This window comes from Triturus cristatus, chromosome 12 (genome assembly GCF_964204655.1).
Source record: "Triturus cristatus chromosome 12, aTriCri1.1, whole genome shotgun sequence".
NCBI classification, from domain to species: domain Eukaryota; kingdom Metazoa; phylum Chordata; class Amphibia; order Caudata; family Salamandridae; genus Triturus; species Triturus cristatus.
Window position 1 is genome coordinate 52,376,176 of NC_140595.1, and position 20,213 is coordinate 52,396,388.

The window sequence follows — 20,213 nt, forward strand, 5'->3', positions numbered from 1 at the left end:
CTCTAGTCCCACCCCTTTGAGGTGTCCCTTTCTCTTCTCTCGAATGCCTTGCATTCTGCAATGCTGAAACTTTCCCTTTGTTTATGTGCTGATTGCTGGTCCCATGCAGGGCTGAGGTTGAATCTTCACATCTCCTGGTAAAGTACCACTTTACTGCCATTGTGACTGCACTGGGTCATATGTGATGCTCACAGAGACTGTTTGTGTCCTAGGTAACTACTTGTGTGTTACCAGGTAACTTACATTGGTAGTTTCCCAGTCGATAGTTATACATGGTTCTTAAATGAAGAAAATGAAGGCAGTATTCTTCTAAAAAAAAAAAAAATTGTTTGTGCCCAACAGGGACTTGTAGTACCTGACGCACACACATGCTCTAGGGATATGAATGACACAACACGCAAGGCCAAGAGGCAGATATCTGATACAGATTTATTTCTGTTACTAGGAAACATTTAAGTTACTATGGAATCCAGGTCCAAACAGAGTCAGCAGCCTCCACCCATGGAAGTGATTGGTGTTTGTTCCTGAGATTAAAGCATTAAGGACCTTCCCTCAGCAGAGGCGACTGACTTGGTGTGGGCAATAGGGGCGTTTCTATCGAAGGAGATGGCAGTGTGAGCTTTGGGAAGGGAACACGAGTGGTAGACTTTCTACGACTTGTAAGTCAAGCACAGGCAAGCTGTTGGCATAAGATGGCGTAATCTTAAAACGAAAATGAAGGCAAGGAGCCCCTGACACAGGAGCAAGAGGGACTAACTTTAGAGAAAGAACAGAGTGTGCTGTTATGGGATTGGGTCAAAGGGCCAACACTTCAGGATGTTGCTTTTTTTTATGGTGGATTCGTCTATGTAACAAATTCAGCATTTGAAGGACCACCAAGGACTGTAGAATTCTGCTTACTTGGTGATGTCTGATTTTCTTGACCAAATTCCGCATCCCCAACAAACAGCAGGAGTTCTAGAATATACCTTTATTTCATGGTGTGTAGTTATTTTTTTCTTAAACTCACACAACCTACTTTAAAAGGGATTTCAGACTGTACCCTCGTTTCATAGTAGCAGCTACTCTTTACCCAAACCAGCATTATCATCAAAAAACCATCAAGAACCAGGATTCTAGAGTGTGCATTTGCGTTGTGGTGTCTAGTTTTCTTTCCCACGTGCGCCCATCAATTACAATCACAAACAATCAGGATTCCATAATGTTCATTTGCTTGAAGGTGTCCGGTTCTCTTTATCCAAACTCCCTTCATCAGTAATCCGCAATGAGTCTTGAATGCCCCTTTCCTTGACGACATCTGATTGGGTGAATATGACCGACAGAGACATCATGACATCATTCAGTTGTGGCTCGGGGTATTGAGGATAAGGCAGAGGTGTCTCAATCAATCAATCAGTCGATTTGTATAGCACAGCTAATCACCCGAGAGGGTATCCAGGCACTAGAGAGCAGGATGATGTTTAGGAGTGAGAAGGATGTCAATAGGGTTTTGGGGACATGCCAAGGTGAGTCTTTTTGGGAAAAGGATAGATGGGCGGCTGGACTATGTGAAAGTGGAAGCTGGTGGCCCCACTTCCTCTATTTCTCATCGCTCGCTCTTTGCCTCGTGAATCGCCCTCCAGACTTCAACCACAAACTCCTCCGGGAAAGCAAACTCTCCAAAGATGGCGTCCAGACCGTGGACAAAGTCCTCCGGGCACTGTTTGTCCTTTGCTGTCTCCACCATAGTTGAGGCTGGAAGCGGATCAAAAAAGAGTAGATAACAGACGAATTGGAAGACTTTTTTAATTTCACAGATTCCCTATTTGTACCCTGCCTCTCATCTTCCAGGTCAGTCTCCCTTTCTCTGTCTCTCTCTCGGTCGAACTTTCTTTTTCAATCATATTTCTCTGTATGTTTCTTCCTTACTCTCTTCATGGCTGCCTGTTTCTATCAGTCTCTCCCACTTATCGCCATCCACCTCCTTTTCCCACACTCTCACAGACTGACATATGTCTGCTTCACATCCTAACAATGCTAGAGTTTACAGCCCACCATACCTTCTATCCAATGCATGTGTTACCGCATATCCATACAAGCGTTCCTTTGCATGCATACAGCGCGTCCAATACCTATTTTGCAACTTATCATAAGCACGCTTACAGGGCGTCCAACACCTACTTTACAACCTATCTTCTGCATCCTCAGAGCCCACCCGATGCAGTCTTACTGGACCACCATTGCCTACTTCTCAAACTTTTCTATGCATGTTTACAGCGGATTAAATGAAGCCTTGAAACCAATAAACTGCTTATTTTACAACCTGTACTATGCATGCTTACAGCCAATCAAATGCTGCCTTACAATACATTATCTGCATCCTTAACAACTTTACCTATGCATGCATACAGCACACCAAATGTATACTTTACAAACCCTTCTGTCCAAGCTTGCAGACTACCCATTGTATGGATCACAGCTGACGGTGGAATCACAACTCATCCAATATATTCTTTCTGGACCACCTATTACATGTGTTACAGTTCATCCCTTGTAGGATTCACAACTAATCAAATGCATGCTTAACAGCCATTCCATGTGCTCATTAAAGCCCATCATACATATGCTTTGCAGCCCATTCAGTATGTGCATCAGGCCCATCAAAAGCCATACATGCTTCAGACCCCGACACCTAAAGAAGCGATGCTTCCCAGCCCACGCAATGCATGCCTTGCAGCTCACGCTATACACGCGCCTTTGTTTAGCGCATGTTTTACAGCGGATGATGCTAGATCGCCACCCCCCATAAGCCTCACCCAGCTCCACGTCCCGAATGCCCATGTAACTCTCCAGCAGATCATCCACCTTCTTCGAGGCTTCCTCCTCAAATTCGCTGGGCTGCAAGGGAAAGTCACTTGGTTACAATGGTGTATCACAGCAGTGCTTAATTTGTAAACAATGAAGTTACTGGGCCGAAGGCACTTCGCAGGTGTCCACTGCAGCCTGCACCACCAACAAACCTGCCAATGTCAGTGCCAGTATTACTTATGTGCTATTTTTTATCATTTTTCAATAAACACTGCATTGATAGAGTCAGCTGAATATAGGCACACAGCGCCATCATGTGGTGTAATCCTATAATTACTTTTCTGTCTTAAGAAAGAAGTCCTGATGCTGAGCTCTGGAAAACACTGGCACAAATTGAGCACTGCATCACAGTAGAAATGAAAGAAGCACTCCTTTCAATCAAATGACTGCTTTGCATGTCAAATCAGCCATTTCGGAATAGCAAAGTAAGAAGTACTTTCACAGAGGGAGTAATAAACTTGTAATTTTAATCAGGAAAAATAAAAACATCAATAGGGTTGGGGAGTGCTGTAGCACCCGGTGCCCTCTCCACCCGTCCCCCATTACAATCAAGTACCAGTTACATTGTCTTGGATTATCCAAGAAAGAAAATATCTGAAGTCCTTAAACCTTCCTTTATTTTCAGTCAACAGAACAATGCTTAAATTGTGCTGGTGGTTTTACGGTGATGGGCACAGGAGTTCATTTTAATGGATCAGGGGCTATTGTTCATCATCAGAATTTGACACAGAGTAAGATGGAGAGAGAGAAAAAAGGGTGCTATAAGGTAGAAGGAGTTTGGAGTAAAAGAGTAAGAACGCTTGAAAGCAGGTAAGAAAAAAACAAGAGATAAAGAGACGGGAAGTGTAGGGGTGGAAGAAAGAAACATCATGAGGTGGAACAAGACCAGGCAGCCTCAGTATTCATGCGATAAAGAGACAGGAAGTGTAGGGTGGTGGAAGAAAGAAGCATGAGGTGGAATCAAGACCAGGCAGCCTCAGTATTCATGCGATAAAGAGACAGGAAATGTCGGGGGTGGAAGAAAACGGCGTGAGGTGGAACAAGACCAGGCAGCCTCGGTATTCATGAGGTGGAATCAAGAGGCGGATGCTTTGGTATTCAGCATCCTCGGCATTTGGCAGAACCGACCGCAGGGTTCTAAGAAAACCTTTGTGATACGGCACTTGTTTTTTTTGTTACACTATGCTATAGATTTTAGTCGCATATCCCTCTGAATATTGGAGAGAACAATTGGACTTGATGCTGCTGCTATCCAGGTTCTGAAAGGAGAATATACTTGATTCAGAGCTTCTAGAGACAGTTTCCAAACACAACTGGGTTAATTAGAATAAAAGATGTGCAGCTGTTATTGCTCAATTGGTTTGCCTGTAGTTGTGTGTTCTGTTGGACTCAATACAATGTACGTTTGGATAAAGTTTTGTTCTATATCCCGATAAATCAAATTCATTATTATTAAATTATCTGCTAAAGGTCTAGAGTTGTGTTTCTTAAGGAACTATATTTCCTAAATTATTGGGAACTATTTTGTTTCTATATATATGTGCATTGAAATTGCATGATTGCAAGAGAAAATGATACATAGTATGCAGCATTAATCATAACATAATGTGCAGCATAATTTTCTATTTCTTGCCATGCAATCTAGTTTTTCCATTGATACACAATCACAGTGACGCAGCCTGAAAATATTTTTGCATCAAGTAGATCTCTCACTTTATTCAAAGACTAAAACGTAATTTACCGCTTCCTCCACGGTGGCTGCGCCCTTCGTTCGCAGGCGCAGTGTTTCTCGGCCGCTCACCACCTTTCCTTCACTAGGGGTCTTATTGGTTTTGCTCCTCTGACCGATCATGTCTACAACACAGAGGGAGAATGTGTTAGCAATTGTGGTGGCGATGAACAGCACAAAAAGTAAAATTAGTCTGCCCAAATTCCATCTATCAACTTCCAAATAGCCCCCCTGCAAAAATTATATTATACGCTCCAGAACAAAAGCCAGCACTCGCGGGGCAAGTTGCGAAGAAGACTTTATTCAATATTTAACAACAACAAACGCGTTTCGGCATTCGCGCCCTCGTTGGTGTATATATAATGAGGTCAAATAGTGCATTTTACAGTACACAGTTTACATTTTCAAACAGGTTTCCTAAAAAAGGAACCCAATAAACATTCGAGGCAAGTCTGCCTGTTCTCAGGGGAGTTCGGGTTTAGGCACAAAACAATCTTTAAAAAAAACGTGGTGGTGCATTTTGCAGCACAATGTATATGTAAATTGGTTAAAAAGCCACTGTTTTTACAGGCAGATCAAATAATCTTGGTGTCCAGTTTGGAATGACCTTCCATCATTCTTCAAGGTGAACAGAGCATCTTCCTTCACTTTTATCTTCCGCTACCTTTCACTTTTTCATTCTGCGATTTCATGTGGTTCCAAGTTTCATGTGATGACTGAAAATCTATTAGGATGTGGCAGAGATGGAAAAAGAAAAGCTAAATATATATCACAACTGAAGGCTGTAGGCAGCAGAACTATCCCTCAAGCTAAGCAGATCACACAACCTGATTCAGAGTTTGACGAATGGGGGACACTGTCACAAACGAGACGGAGTATCCGATTTCCTGTATTACAAGTGCGTTATATACGTAGTAACACGTACCACATCCACCAAACATCTAAGGGCCCAATTACGAACTTGGCGGAGGGGAATACTCCGCCACAAACCTGATGGATATCCTGTCCACCATATTACAATACCATTATATTCTATGGAGATCAGGCGCGCAACACCCATTGGACTCAAAGGGCTTCAGCCCCCCCCCCGTCGTGTGCGGCAGCCCGAAATGAGACACCTTCCCGGGCAAAAAAGCAGCCGCACCCGAGCACTTCACAGGTCTTTAAAAGACCATTTGCATGTTAATGAGGCCTTGCTGTTGTTTCACCCCTTCTAAGAGCCCCTGCAGCTCCACTCTGCCAATTGCTTAAAGTTCAGCCCCCCCCGAAATTTTTGCTCAGCCCCCCCGGAAATTTGGCTCTAGTTGCGCCTCTGATGGAGATCGTAATACGGCAGACGGGATATCCGTCACGTTTGTGATGGAGTTTTCCTTCCGCCGGGATCTAAATAAAGCCCAAAGTCAGGGTCTCGGGCGCTAAAGCCACCCCTGAGGTTACAGAGACATTAGAAGTTCTGAGAGCAAGCATCTCTCTCATTGCACTATTGTTACAGGCTGAGGGCCCATACAGCAGCAGCAATGACAAAACCATAAATGGATGCATCAATATGGATGATGCAAAATTATTATAGGACTCATAAAATAAAAACTATGGGAGCAAGTACCCTCTGGCATCAAGCAGCAAAGGCCTCCAACTCAGCATTACCAAACCAATATGGACTTTTAATATGCCATGAAAAACAATTTACACAGTTTGGCCTCAGATGCTGACTTTTCTTTCTGGCTAACTTAACTAATTTTCTTCACACACCAGCTTGGCCTTTTCTGAAACTACTCACATTTTGCTCTCAAGTACCAGTTTTTTATTTTTATTTTGGGCAAATTTACTCAGTTCCCCCACTCAAAAGACTGTCATGGTTTGTAAATACCTCTTTCTTTATCAACAAATATAAGAGTAGGGTTTTAGGTACATACCAGAGTTTGGTACTCATACCAGCTCACCTTTTTGCACACGCCCCGGAGCCAATGGTTGACATGATCAGAGTTTACTATTTGTGCCAGTTATCTCAATCAGATGCCAGAGGTCTATACTATACACCAGGGATAGCCACAACAAATTAGGAATGCTGCCTTTATGCTAGGCATGCCCATGGCTAGCAAAGGATTGCGACCATAAGCCACAAGTGACCACCATTATGCCAGAGCCATCAATATACCTGGGAAAGCCAACACTATGCCTGGTAAGGATCCCATTATGATAATAATACCCATGACATGCCAAGGTCACCATAATGCCATGAATGTCTTTAACATGCAAGGGATGGCTACCACTGTGCCTTCGAGGACCCACATATTGTCACAGATATGCACAATATGCCACGGATGTCCACAGGGTGCCAGGTCGCCATTGGCCAATGATGGACACAGCTATGCCCGAGTAAACTGATCATGTGCCTGTGATGGCTTTCATTAATCCAGGTTAACCCTGTCCTACGGCTAATGTCAAGTACAACCATCACGGATCATTACCACAAGTATGGCCAGGCATCGTCACCATGGCTCAAGGATCACAACATGCCAAAAATGTCCACCTTCTTCTGGGTCTATCATTATTCCAGAGATGAGCTCCATTCCACTGGCGTTAAGCACCACACGGATTTACAACATTATGACCATCAGGTTCCTGGAATGAGCCCTCAACAGACAGAGAGACAATCACCCATGCAGACACACATAGACACTTCCTTGTGAATTCACACAAACATGTGTTCGGATTCAATCAGAGGTCTGGGATTTTTCACACCCAGGGCCATGGAAACAAAGTTAGGTAGAGGGTCAGTGCTATCACCCCTTCTCCACCCTCTTCTTCTGCACACACATCTGGCTTTTTCGTGCACATGTGGAGGGGGAAGCAGGGACCTTGAGGGCTGTACTTTCCATGTCTCTCTGGAGTAATTGATGGACCCCTTTAGACCAAAGTTTTTCGCCTGTGCGGTCAGTACGCAATTCATCCTCTGGTAAAATGGCGATGTGCGTTCATCTCAGGAGCAATTTACTGCCAGCATCTGGCAGGTTCCATCCTAGATGAGTCAACTCTTTTATTCTGCATGCTGGAAAGCAAAAGGGCTTCATGTTTGGCATCTCTGCTTTATTGACTCCTGAACGGCGGCCTGTTGTTTCAAGCCTTCTTCCTGCACCAGCTCAATGTTCATAGATTCAGAGGGGACATTTTTGTCACTGAGCTACTTTTTTAGGTTCACACAAACACATTGAACTCTATCTGATCACCATTGGAAAAGTCCTTCAATATCTGCCCTCTTCCTGCAGGACATCTTTGTTGCAGGTTCTAATAAACTCTAGATGACATCCCTGCATCTCACCGGCCTCCCTCGCTCTCGGACTTTAAGACTTCAGTTGGTTCAGCCTACTAAAGCTGCTGATTTTGGGCATGATTAGGTAGTCCTCCATCTCATTCCATCTGGCTCAGCTTCACTGTCTAATGTTCTTTAAATGCAACCTTTTTAAGGCTCTGTGTCTGCGTCACAAAGCTATTTTTGCCCTAATTCTGGAAACTACATGTCTGAACTCTTCTCTCTGCACAATCCATCACATGCTCTTGATTTTAGCTCTCTTTGTTTCGTGTCTTTTCTTAGATACAGAACGGTCAGAGTGGGCAGTCGCTCTTTTTCCGTGATGACAGCTAAAGCTTGGAACTCCCTGCCCCTTCAGCTTCATGCAGAAAACAACTTATTCAATTTCACAAGCACTTGAAAACACATCTTTTTCAATCTCTGTAAAGGACAATCTTTCTCCTTTCATTTCAAGTGAACTCCAGGACACCCCTTTTAGGGGTAACCGTGAGCTTCACAAATCTCAAATGAGTCAATCATTGAATGAGTTCCTCTGGGGGTCATTTGATATCTTCACACACTGGTACATCACTGACTACTTTCTTACAAATATGACCATGGGTAAGTTGTTGGAGAGGCACCATGTGGGCTGAGTTGTAAGTGAGTAATTGTTGGAAATGGCCCTTTTTGCAGGGTTATCCCCAAACCTTTTGCTTTTTCCCCTGACCTATTTGTGTTGGTTTTAGGACTCTGGGCACTTTACCACTGCTAATCAGTGCTAAAGTGCATGTGCTCTCTGTGTAAATTGTGTTATGGATTGGTGTTTCCATGATTGGATATTTGATTTACGTGTTAGTCCCTAGCAAAGTGCACTGAGTGTGCCAGGGCCAGTAAATCAAATGCTACTAGTGGGCCTGAGGCACTGATTGTGGCACCCATGCAAGTAGCCCTGAAAAGGTAACTCAGAACAGCCATTGCAGAATATGCATGCAGTTTGTAACTGCCATGTCGACTTGGCCAGTGCACACACTTGCCAGTCCCCAACCTTCCCTTCTCTACATGTTAGCCACCCCTAAGGTAGGCCCAAGGTACCCTTGTGGGCAGGGTGCAGTGCATGTGAAAGTTAAGACATGCCCTGGTGTGTGTGGCATGTCCTGATCGTGAATTACAGCCCATTTCGTTTTTCAATATTGCAAGGCTACATGTTCCCCATAGAACAGAATGGGAAGTTTGTTTGTAACATCTTATAAACATAACTGGCCCTGAGAACTAGGTGGAAAAATAATGTTTAGAATGCCTGAACTCAGAATCTAAAGATGCATCTTTTTTTTACATTCTGTTTTTGAAAATACCACTTTTAGAAAGTAGGTATTTTCTTGCTCAGTCATCCAGTGTGCCTCTGCTGGAATGTGGATTGCCTCTCTGGGTTTTGGTGACAGAAGGCTGGGGAGCAGGAGTGGCTCCAGATAGTCTAGGTAGGGTCAGGAAAGGGCTGAATAGACCTGGGCTGCAATGGGGGAAGGGGGAGGAAATGTACTTGCACTTCAAAGAGCCTGATTTGCCTCTGACAATGCTGTCTCCACCTCCTGCCAGGAAATCACACCAGAGAAGGCAGAACTGGTTCTGGCTCGGCACAGACACTCTCTGCCTAAGAGATCAAAGGATTTTGGGATATAAATATTGGGGCCCAGACCCCTGAACTTTAGAACTCTTTTGGATCAAGAAGACTGCCCAAGAATAAGAGCTGGAGAAGCAGTGAGGGTGAACTACCACTTTGCTGTGTGCTTTGCTGTGTTGGCCTGCTGTGGCTGCTTCTGTCTTGGGCAGTGAAAGGACTGGACTGAACTTGCTGCAAACTACTTTGTGAGTTTCTCCAAGAGCTTGAGGTAGAGCTTGTCCCCTGTTCAAGAAGTCTCAGGAACATCAAAGACTTCAAGCTCTTCTGCCCGCAGCACTGGGGACTGTGTGTTTTGTGCTGTGACAGAGGAAAAGCAACTCGACTACGCCGCTGCTGACTCCGTGTCCTGACGGCACTGCAGAGTGCATCGCATCGACGCGGCACCACAACCCTAGTCTCACTGACGACGCCTGCTGATGCCGCCACCGAGCCGCTGCTCGCACCGTGACCTGTGGGCACCGCACTCCGTACCGCCTTGCTTCACAACGACGCCTTGGCACCGCAGAGGGCACCACTGCAATGCCGCACCGCAACCCTGGTCTCACCGACGCCACCTGCTGATGCCGCCACCGAGCCGTTGCTCGCACTGCGACCTGTCGGCACTGCACTCCACACCACCTCGCTTCACGACGATGCCGTATCCTTGACGATGCCGTTACATGCCGAAATCGACGCCGCTGTTTGCACCGCGGTTCAAGGGCACCGCTCGTAAAGTTACAATTTGCATCACCTTCATCCTGCACCGCAGCCTTGGCCTGCCGGTGCCATCGACTCCAGTTCGTCAGCCGACGACAGCGCTTCAGCAATGACTACGCCGCTGCCTGCACCGTGACCTGCCAGCACCGTGACGAGCGCTGCCTTCATCTCGCACCGCGACCCTGGTGTCACTGACAAAGCCATCTGATGCCGCCACCGAGCCGCTGCTCGCACCACGATCTGAGGGCACCGCACCGCTGCACTTCGCACCGCAGCACACGACGCCTGCCGACGCCTGCTGACGCCAGCGCTCCTGACTCCTACAGAGAGGAGATTGACCTGTAACGCGTGTGACTTCGAGGGCCCCCGACGACTCCTGCACCGACCTCCAGAACCGACACCTGCGGACGCCGTGTTTCCGGAAGCTCAACGAAAGGTCATTGACGCCCTGCATTTCTAAAAGGTACTGTTTGCGGGTCTTCCCGACACCATAGCTGGCCCGCGACGCTGCGATCAGCCAGAACTGTTTGTATTTGTTTGCTCACGATGCCGTGATAGCCCTGGACGGAGCTACCGACATCAAGGAACTATTTTTAAAGCATATTTTGATAAGTGAAGATTTTGAAGTACTGTATTGTGGATTTTTATCGTTTTTAGTCTTGTCTTAAATATATAAAAATATTGGATATTGTTCTAAACTGGTGTGGTGTCCTTTTGTAGTGCTTACACTGTGTTACTGTTGGTTATGTGCAAATACTTTACACACTGTCTCTAAGATAAGCCTGACTGCTCGTGCCAAGCTACCAAGGGGGTGAGCTGGGGTTATTTTAGGAATGTAACTCCCTCATCCTGACTAGAGTGGTGGTTTCTGCCGGGCTTTGGCACATGCCCTAGCCTGCCAAAAATCCCATTTCTAACAGTTGTGTACAGTGGATGAGTTTGTATGGACATAAGGATTGCTTGCGTTGAGTTCTAATGCAACTACAAAAATAGACTGGGGGTCTAAGAGGAAGCACAATAGGTGATGTGTATGCTGGTAGAAGGATAACTGTTCTTTTGTCCCTGGCAAACCGAGCTGAGCAAGATTTCCATCAAATTATATCGTTGTGATAGAGCTAAAGTGTCAAGCTCTGTAGATCAGTGTTATCACGTGGTAATCTGCCACCTCCATGAGGGTAACCTTTAGATCATAAGGATTCCCTCTGTGGCGAGCTCATACGCTCTTCGTGAATGCCATTCCCAACCAAGGCAAACAATTGATGCCACAGCGTGTTGAAGAAAAATAGAAAAAACTGTGAAAAAACTATGTGATGCAGTGCAGTGAGATTTAAAAAGGTTATGTGAAAAGACGTAAAGCGTTTTGACAATATCTCTTTCCTCACACCTAGTAAAAACAAAGGGAGTTAACCAGAGTCTCCGCTACTGACTCATAGCAGAAAACACCATGACTCCTACTTCATGGTCAACATGTTTCAGCCCAAATGGAAATGATCCAGGCTTTCTTCAGGACCAAATCGCAGCTACTGCACATTAACCAAAAAACTTCTTATATCAAGACACTGTAATAAGAAGAACCATACAACCTCGCTTGATGCGAAACCTTCATTTACAGGATGCAATCATCACCTACAGAAAAATAAATCAATTATCATACTTTGTGCTTTCAGAGATGAGACCTACAGGCATAATGGTATGCCCAATATGGCTCTAATATTTCGCTTACCCTGCATGGTCAAGGCCCAAACCTCACCTCCCTGGAACCTTCCTCGGGTAAAGATGAGGCCCCGCTCTACAGAAAAAAGAGGGGAGAAAAAAGGGGGGCTCTTCAACAATCAAATAAACCAAAAAGAAACCCTGTCTGAAGTACAGAGTCCTAACAAATCAATTTGTGCGTATCAATCGCACTGAACTACCTTTCCGCTCTTAAAACAGAAAAAAAGTCAAAGGTCAAGAAATTGTAAAAATCATTTCTCGCAGAAAATACTAAATCACTTGTATGAAACAGAGACACAGGCGCAGGCACACATTACTATGTGCATACTGCCCTTCTCTTAATTTCCATGGATATAATGTTAGTGTCTTATGGCTATATATCCTCAATAGCCCACTATCAAAATTCAATTATTAATTGAGATAGACTCAATACCCCCAAGGTGTTCACGCCATTACACCACCCTGGATAATGATTATAGATGCCCTTCAATGTATTTTTAGACTCACTACCCACTCGTGTGGCTAAAGACAAGTGGGCCAACAGTCAAAGCAGGCGTGATGTGAGTTAAACCACAGTAAGAATAGATCGCTGTTTCAAAAAAGAAGGGGAGAGAACGCCTTTTTGTTAGAAAGCAGCCTTAACGTTGTGTCAACCGGGAAGGTTATAACGTGAAATCACGGCATGAGTAAGCGAATGTACAGTCTCACCTATCTGGGGCTACTACAACGCTATACTCAGGGACCCAGTCTCGGGGGTTATAGTCCTTAGCGATAGATAACTTTGTTTACCGCTATCAAGTTATTAATCATCAGTCACACACTAACCTGTCCGTCGGTACCTCTGTGTATCACCGAGTTCTGGGAAGGAGGCACCGGAGTTACAACTTCCTCGGATTTAAATACATCCTGTTATCGTGGGTGTATTTCCGGTTTTGAAAACCGCGCGCTTAATCAAAGACGGCGTCACACCGCTGGACTACAAATTGACGTCACGCGTAACCCTTCTGTAGTTCAAAGCAGGGTTCAAACGTAATACTACAAATTGACGTCACGCGTGAATATTTTGTAGTTCAAAAATAGAGGATAGTCCGACCTGCGGAGTCCAAGCTCCCTGATGCAAATTAACACTCCGTATTAAATCTCACTAAAGCCAATTAACACTACGTGTGAGAGGAGGGTTATAGTAGTAGTTAGAGCAGTAGTTAGATTGAGGTAATTAGCCAAACGTCCCTGTTGATCTTATTGTATTGGCCAAGGCTACGAGCGGTATACAACTAAGAATGGGGTGATCATTCTCTTCTTATTTGCAACATGCATGGTGTGTGCACTCAAAAAAGTGATGTTCCCATATATACCTCATCATAGGCATACGCTTAACCGGCTCTCTTGTCCATAGGCATATATTGTTAAAATGTACCTATGTATTCCATCATGTGTTCAAATATCGTGATAATCATGTGAGGACCAGGATATACATATGATGGCCAAGATACAGCAACAGGTGTTTTTCAGAAGCCACATAGCAACAAAAGCCAAAACCATACCCACAAATATCCAAACCAACGAGTATATGGTGTTATGAAACATTTGGGGAACTTATACCAGATTAAAGACTAACCCAGGGAATGTCATCATTGAGACCCAGAGTGTCACTATGCAATTTATATACCCATTTTTGCTCTTTAATGAATAGATATCTGGAGATATCACTGACAGATAAGGGTATATTGGGTTTTTCAAGCACAGTCCATTTGAAATCTTCTGGTCCGTGATGTTCATTGAAATGTCTCATGAGTTTTGTGGTGAGCTTCTTGCATCTGAATGTACTTTTGTGCTCTAGCATTCGTGCCTTAACTTTTCGAGTAGTCATCCCGACATAGTTTATCCGGCACGGGCAAGTGATCAAATAGATCAGATTGCTGCTGTTACAATTAGTAAATTGATATTGAACCCATGGTTTATTAGTTCCTATATCAATTGTTGTTGAATGCGAGGTCTGTGGACAGATAGAACATTCGCCACAAGGATGGTGACCCGTGGCTGCCGGTAACTCATGAGACATTTCAATGAACATCACGGACCAGAAGATTTCAAATGGACTGTGCTTGAAAAACCCAATATACCCTTATCTGTCAGTGATATCTCCAGATATCTATTCATTAAAGAGCAAAAATGGGTATATAAATTGCATAGTGACACTCTGGGTCTCAATGATGACATTCCCTGGGTTAGTCTTTAATCTGGTATAAGTTCCCCAAATGTTTCATAACACCATATACTCGTTGGTTTGGATATTTGTGGGTATGGTTTTGACTTTTGTTGCTATGTGGCTTCTGAAAAACACCTGTTGCTGTATCTTGGCCATCATATGTATATCCTGGTCCTCACATGATTATCACGATATTTGAACACATGATGGAATATATAGGTACATTTTAACAATATATGCCTATGGACAAGAGAGCCGGTTAAGCGTATGCCTATGATGAGGTATATATGGGAACATCACTTTTTTGAGTGCACACACCATGCATGTTGCAAATAAGAAGAGAATGATCACCCCATTCTTAGTTGTATACCGCTCGTAGCCTTGGCCAATACAATAAGATCAACAGGGACGTTTGGCTAATTACCTCAATCTAACTACTGCTCTAACTACTACTATAACCCTCCTCTCACATGTAGTGTTAATTGGCTTTAGTGAGATTTAATACGGAGTGTTAATTTGCATCAGGGAGCTTGGACTCCGCAGGTCGGACTATCCTTTATTTTTGAACTACAAAATATTCACGCGTGACTTCAATTTGTAGTATTACGTTTGAACCCTGCTTTGAACTATAGAAGGGTTACGCGTGACGTCAATTTGTAGTCCAGCGGTGTGACGCCGTCTTTGATTAAGCGCGCGTTTTTCAAAACCGGAAATACACCCACGATAACAGGATGTATTTAAATCCGAGGAAGTTGTAACTCCGGTGCCTCCTTCCCAGAACTCGGTGATACACAGAGGTACCGACGGACAGGTTAGTGTGTGACTGATGATTAATAACTTGATAGCGGTAAACAAAGTTATCTATCGCTAAGGACTATAACCCCCGAGACTGGGTCCCTGAGTATAGCGTTGTAGTAGCCCCAGATAGGTGAGAGTGTACATTCGCTTACTCATGCCGTGATTTCACGTTATAACCTTCCCGGTTGACACAACGTTAAGGCTGCTTTCTAACAAAAAGGCGTTCTCTCCCCTTCTTTTTTGAAACAGCGATCTATTCTTACTGTGGTTTAACTCACATCACGCCTGCTTTGACTGTTGGCCCACTTGTCTTTAGCCACACGAGTGGGTAGTGAGTCTAAAAATACATTGAAGGGCATCTATAATCATTATCCAGGGTGGTGTAATGGCGTGAACACCTTGGGGGTATTGAGTCTATCTCAATTAATAATTGAATTTTGATAGTGGGCTATTGAGGATATATAGCCATAAGACACTAACATTATATCCATGGAAATTAAGAGAAGGGCAGTATGCACATAGTAATGTGTGCCTGCGCCTGTGTCTCTGTTTCATACAAGTGATTTAGTATTTTCTGCGAGAAATGATTTTTACAATTTCTTGACCTTTGACTGGTTTTTTCTGTTTTAAGAGCGGAAAGGTAGTTCAGTGCGATTGATACGCACAAATTGATTTGTTAGGACTCTGTACTTCAGACAGGGTTTCTTTTTGGTTTATTTGATTGTTGAAGAGCCCCCCTTTTTTCTCCCCTCTTTTTTCTGTAGAGCGGGGCCTCATCTTTACCCGAGGAAGGCTCCAGGGAGGTGAGGTTTGGGCCTTGACCATGCAGGGTAAGCGAAATATTAGAGCCATATTGGGCATACCATTATGCCTGTAGGTCTCATCTCTGAAAGCACAAAGTATGATAATTGATTTATTTTTCTGTAGGTGATGATTGCATCCTGTAAATGAAGGTTTCGCATCAAGCGAGGTTGTATGGTTCTTCTTATTACAGTGTCTTGATATAAGAAGTTTTTTGGTTAATGTGCAGTAGCTGCGATTTGGTCCTGAAGAAAGCCTGGATCATTTCCATTTGGGCTGAAACATGTTGACCATGAAGTAGGAGTCATGGTGTTTTCTGCTATGAGTCAGTAGCGGAGACTCTGGTTAACTCCCTTTGTTTTTACTAGGTGTGAGGAAAGAGATATTGTCAAAACGCTTTACGTCTTTTCACATAACCTTTTTAAATCTCACTGCACTGCATCACATAGTTTTTTCACAGTTTTTTCTATTTTTCTTCAACACGCTGTGGCATCAATTGTTTGCCTTGGTTGGGAATGGCATTCACGAAGAGCGTATGAGCTCGCCACAGAGGGAATCCTTATGATCTAAAGGTTACCCTCATGGAGGTGGCAGATTACCACGTGATAACACTGATCTACAGAGCTTGACTCTTTAGCTCTATCACAACGATATAATTTGATGGAAATCTTGCTCAGCTCGGTTTGCCAGGGACAAAAGAACAGTTATCCTTCTACCAGCATACACATCACCTATTGTGCTTCCTCTTAGAACCCCAGTCTATTTTTGTAGTTGCATTAGTTTACAATAGGGGATTTGGACTTGGGCAGGTCTTTAAATTATTTTTCCCTTAGACCCTTCTCTCACCTGTTGTTTTGATGCGTTGAGTTCTAGACAAGCTCCGCACGGGATGAGGTGACGTAGAAGCACAGCGGCTAAAGATCTTACTTGAAAGTTTCCTTTCATGCACTGGCCTCACAGACACAATCTTAAATTAGTTCACTTCCAATCTTTCTGGCTGAAAACCAGATTCTGTAGAGGGAAACCTCCAGGTCTCTGCCAATTCCTGTTTCTCTCCAGTGTCACAAAGCTCTATTCTCACTCCCATGGCGTTGAGTCACTGGGATCAGAAGTCAATCAAAAAGACATTGCTATCCAGTAATACGCCGACGACAGTCACGACACGATGCAGTCAGACAGTATTCCAGTCCTTCCTGACACCAAAGCCATTCTTCACACAGCATCTCTACTAATCACCAATCGACAAAAGGTCAAATGCATGTACCCTGCATTAAAAGAACTGCTTTAGTTCCCTCTCCCTACCACAATCTTTTTTCCAAGTCTGTGATGTGATTCAGGAGGGCAGGATTCTCCAAAGTCATGCCAGATTTTTAAGATAACTGCCTTTATCTAAAAATCTGGCATGGCCCTCAAACACCGACTTTAGAGAACCCTGCGGTAGGACATCAACCGCAGTATCACAAATTATCATGTGCATAATCGCAAAACGTCAGGATGTGTATGCACTATTAGCATCCTTTCCCTGAGCAAGCCAGAAATAAAAAAAAAATGCTCACAAATATACAAGTGAACCAGTTTTCTCTGCATATGAAGCAACCTCCCTTCCGCCTTTCACTATATCTTTCCTTGGGGCAATGTAGGAAGGGTGTACAAGCCCACCTCTTCGCAATCTTCCACCCAACGTTAGTGGCATCCCTTCCAGTGCCCACATCTGGCCACTAAGATACAGTGTTTCTGAACCTGCCCTGGAGCATAGCTTCCATTGGTGCAGCGGCACCGGGGCCCAGAGGAGCCTAATGAACCCGATTATTGCTATATTTCATATGGAGGCACGTCAGTAATACTCACACCTCCATTGCTGATAGATGGTGCATGGCCAGGGGCATAGCTTCCAATGGTGCAGCAGGTGCAGTGGCACCAGGGGCCCTGAGGCACCAATTAAACCCTGATATTTGCTATGCTTTAGTACTCCAACAGTAGTCAAAGGGGCTATTTTTCTTGCTTGCACGTGGGCCCATGACGCCCTTGCTAGGCTAGAACCTACCAGTATTTGTACTCACTTATTGTTCTAAGGACCTTTGTAAACATACTCACAGGCCTCGTAGCCTCACAAGTTGACTGTGCTGCATGCCTCCTGTTGCAATTTGCGTTATGTTTAGACTTTATAAAAACCAAATAAAATATAATTAAAAAAACAAAGTAGTAAGACAATGAATGAGTTAAAAAAAAAAACTAGCATGCAGTTGAATTACAGAGACACTCTAATGTAGAAACATGATCTACAAATCTCTGCTACGAGATTCCACTGAGACGTTTAGTCCTAATTTAACTATTGATGAACCGAACTACAAGATCCAGAATGCACAGTATTTCAGTGTTTTTCTTTTCTACAAAATAATGCATATTGCTTTCCATAATGTGTTGCATTGTAGGTTGTGTCTCTGGTATTTCGAAAAGTCTGCCTCCTAAAAGTCGTGGTACACCTATGCGAGCGCGCCCCCTCCTTCGTAGCGCTGCCCATGCCCCAGCTGTGCCCGGGCCACTGGGAACTAGGACGAGGCCCGGGGCTCTGACACGGCTGTTTACTCGACGTCCCGAGCTCTGGCCGTGTTTCCGAGAGAGTTGCAGCATCCCCCCTGGGGTTAGCACAGTCACGTCAGGCTCGGAAGTGGGTGGAGGGCCCGGGCGCCGCGTGCGTCACTTTGGCGTGGCGCGCGGCCAGGAAGCCTGCAGAGCAGACATTCACACTGCAAAGAGGCTTCATCGGCCCACCACGCGAGAAGACAGGAAGGATGGAGGGGTCAAAGGGCACCGGAAGCCGGTCCCTTTCGAACTGCCCACACCATATCCAAGGAAATCTAGCAATGTGATGACTTATGCTGAGCCGGACTTTGCTGAGATACCGCCCTGGGCGTGGGCGGAGAGAAATGTGGCGCCCTTACTGATGGTAGTGAATTAAATGAGGCAGCAGGGGGTCCCTTTTGTGTTCACTGGGCAGTTCCTGGATGAGTAGAAACTGGCCCCTGAACAAACATCCCAGAGGGTCTAAATCCCCGATAGCTCAGCTGCCTCACACAATGATGGTTTTATGGATGTGTGCCAGCAGGAGTCAGAGGGTGAAGGGAGGGCAAGGAAATGGGCTAAAGGGGTGTTAAAAACACCCCCCCCCCATGATAATGAAGGACTAAAACCACTTTACAGAGGCAAATCAGACAGAAACGAGCAGGCAGGGACAAGGCTGGGGCAAGATGAGAAAAGCGCGGTTGTTGGCATAACCTTAATACACTTCATACTTACAACGCTCCGTGCACCCCTCAGAATACTGGCGCCCTGGGCCCAGCTCGCCCAAGCCAAAGACCGGGTCTGGACTTATGGCACATTTATAGGGTTACCAGATGACTCCATGTCGCCGGCCGGGACCCCAGTTTTCAAGGCCTGAGCTTTCCTTTTAACAATAATTACTTTCAGTTGTGTTAATGCACTGAGCTGCCCTGCCAAATGCCACGCGTTGCCGGTTAGGCTAACGCATATTCGTGCTGTCCGCATCACCGCACTCAAATGCTAGGTCATGAATTATCAGCAAGCTAGCTCCTAGGTGGAGGTTAATTTCTTAGCAGCCTGTGTAGTTTGAGCCGGGCCCAGGTTGCGGAGATTCGCTGTGCTATGGAGATTCAAGCCTGGGTCCGGCAGTTGTTAACTTTATTGCAATTGCAACTTTAACATTGTTTTGATTGCGCCGTCGTCCAGCACTGTTTTCGCGTTCCGGTCCCAGTGCTACAGCCGGCGTCAAGAGTACAGAGGGCTGCGAGCCTGTGTACTGTGACCTGGCACCCGTTCTGAGGGAGGCCAGTCCTGAGTCCCTGCCTCAGCTTGCAACGGGGACCGGCTGACGGGAAGACTCTCCCTGGCTTGCTTTAGAGGAGAGCGGCATTGGCAGCACACAGGCCGCGAGGCTGGCTCAGGTTGGACAAGTTTGGAACGAAGGGACTGATTTACATCTCGGCGGATGGGTTACTCCGTCACAGCGGGGATAGATATCCCGTTCACCGAAATATAAATACCATTATCTCTTACGTGATAGATATTTCTGCAGATGGAGTAATCTATTTGCAGACATCTAAATCAGGCCGTAACTTCCTTAGCACAGGTCCGTCCAGCACTGGGGCCAGTTTCTTTTTAAACACCCCACCTGCAGAACTTTTACAGGTAAAAGCATGCACCGTTACACCCTGGCAATGTGTCAAGAAAGTAAGGCTTAAATAAACGGGCAAGATAATGGCGCTCATTTTATGTTGAGGCAATTGCAGTAAGTCTGACCTGAACTAATCAGAAAGCTAAGAGAAAAAACAGATTGTGACTTTGCAGTATAAAAGTAATAGGACTAGCATATTCAGGGGCATTGTGATTTAGACGATGATATTAGAGTAGAGCTTTTGTTAAATGTGTGCTTCAA

General features: G+C 44.9%; 1 protein-coding gene across 1 annotated transcript in view; it reads right to left on the reverse strand.

The window, feature by feature from the left end:
• Nucleotides 1-404: 404 nt before the first annotated feature.
• GIPC3 (GIPC PDZ domain containing family member 3) overlaps nucleotides 405-20,213 on the reverse strand; it is a 57,802-nt gene continuing 37,993 nt past the window's right edge. The window contains exons 4-6 of the mRNA XM_085637511.1: nucleotides 4,589-4,701; nucleotides 2,796-2,877; nucleotides 405-1,734 (exon numbers count right to left, since the gene is read on the reverse strand). Coding sequence (XP_085493637.1) covers nucleotides 1,586-1,734; nucleotides 2,796-2,877; nucleotides 4,589-4,701 — 344 coding nt within the window. The 3' untranslated portion in view covers nucleotides 405-1,585. The remainder of the gene's footprint in view (nucleotides 1,735-2,795; nucleotides 2,878-4,588; nucleotides 4,702-20,213) is intronic.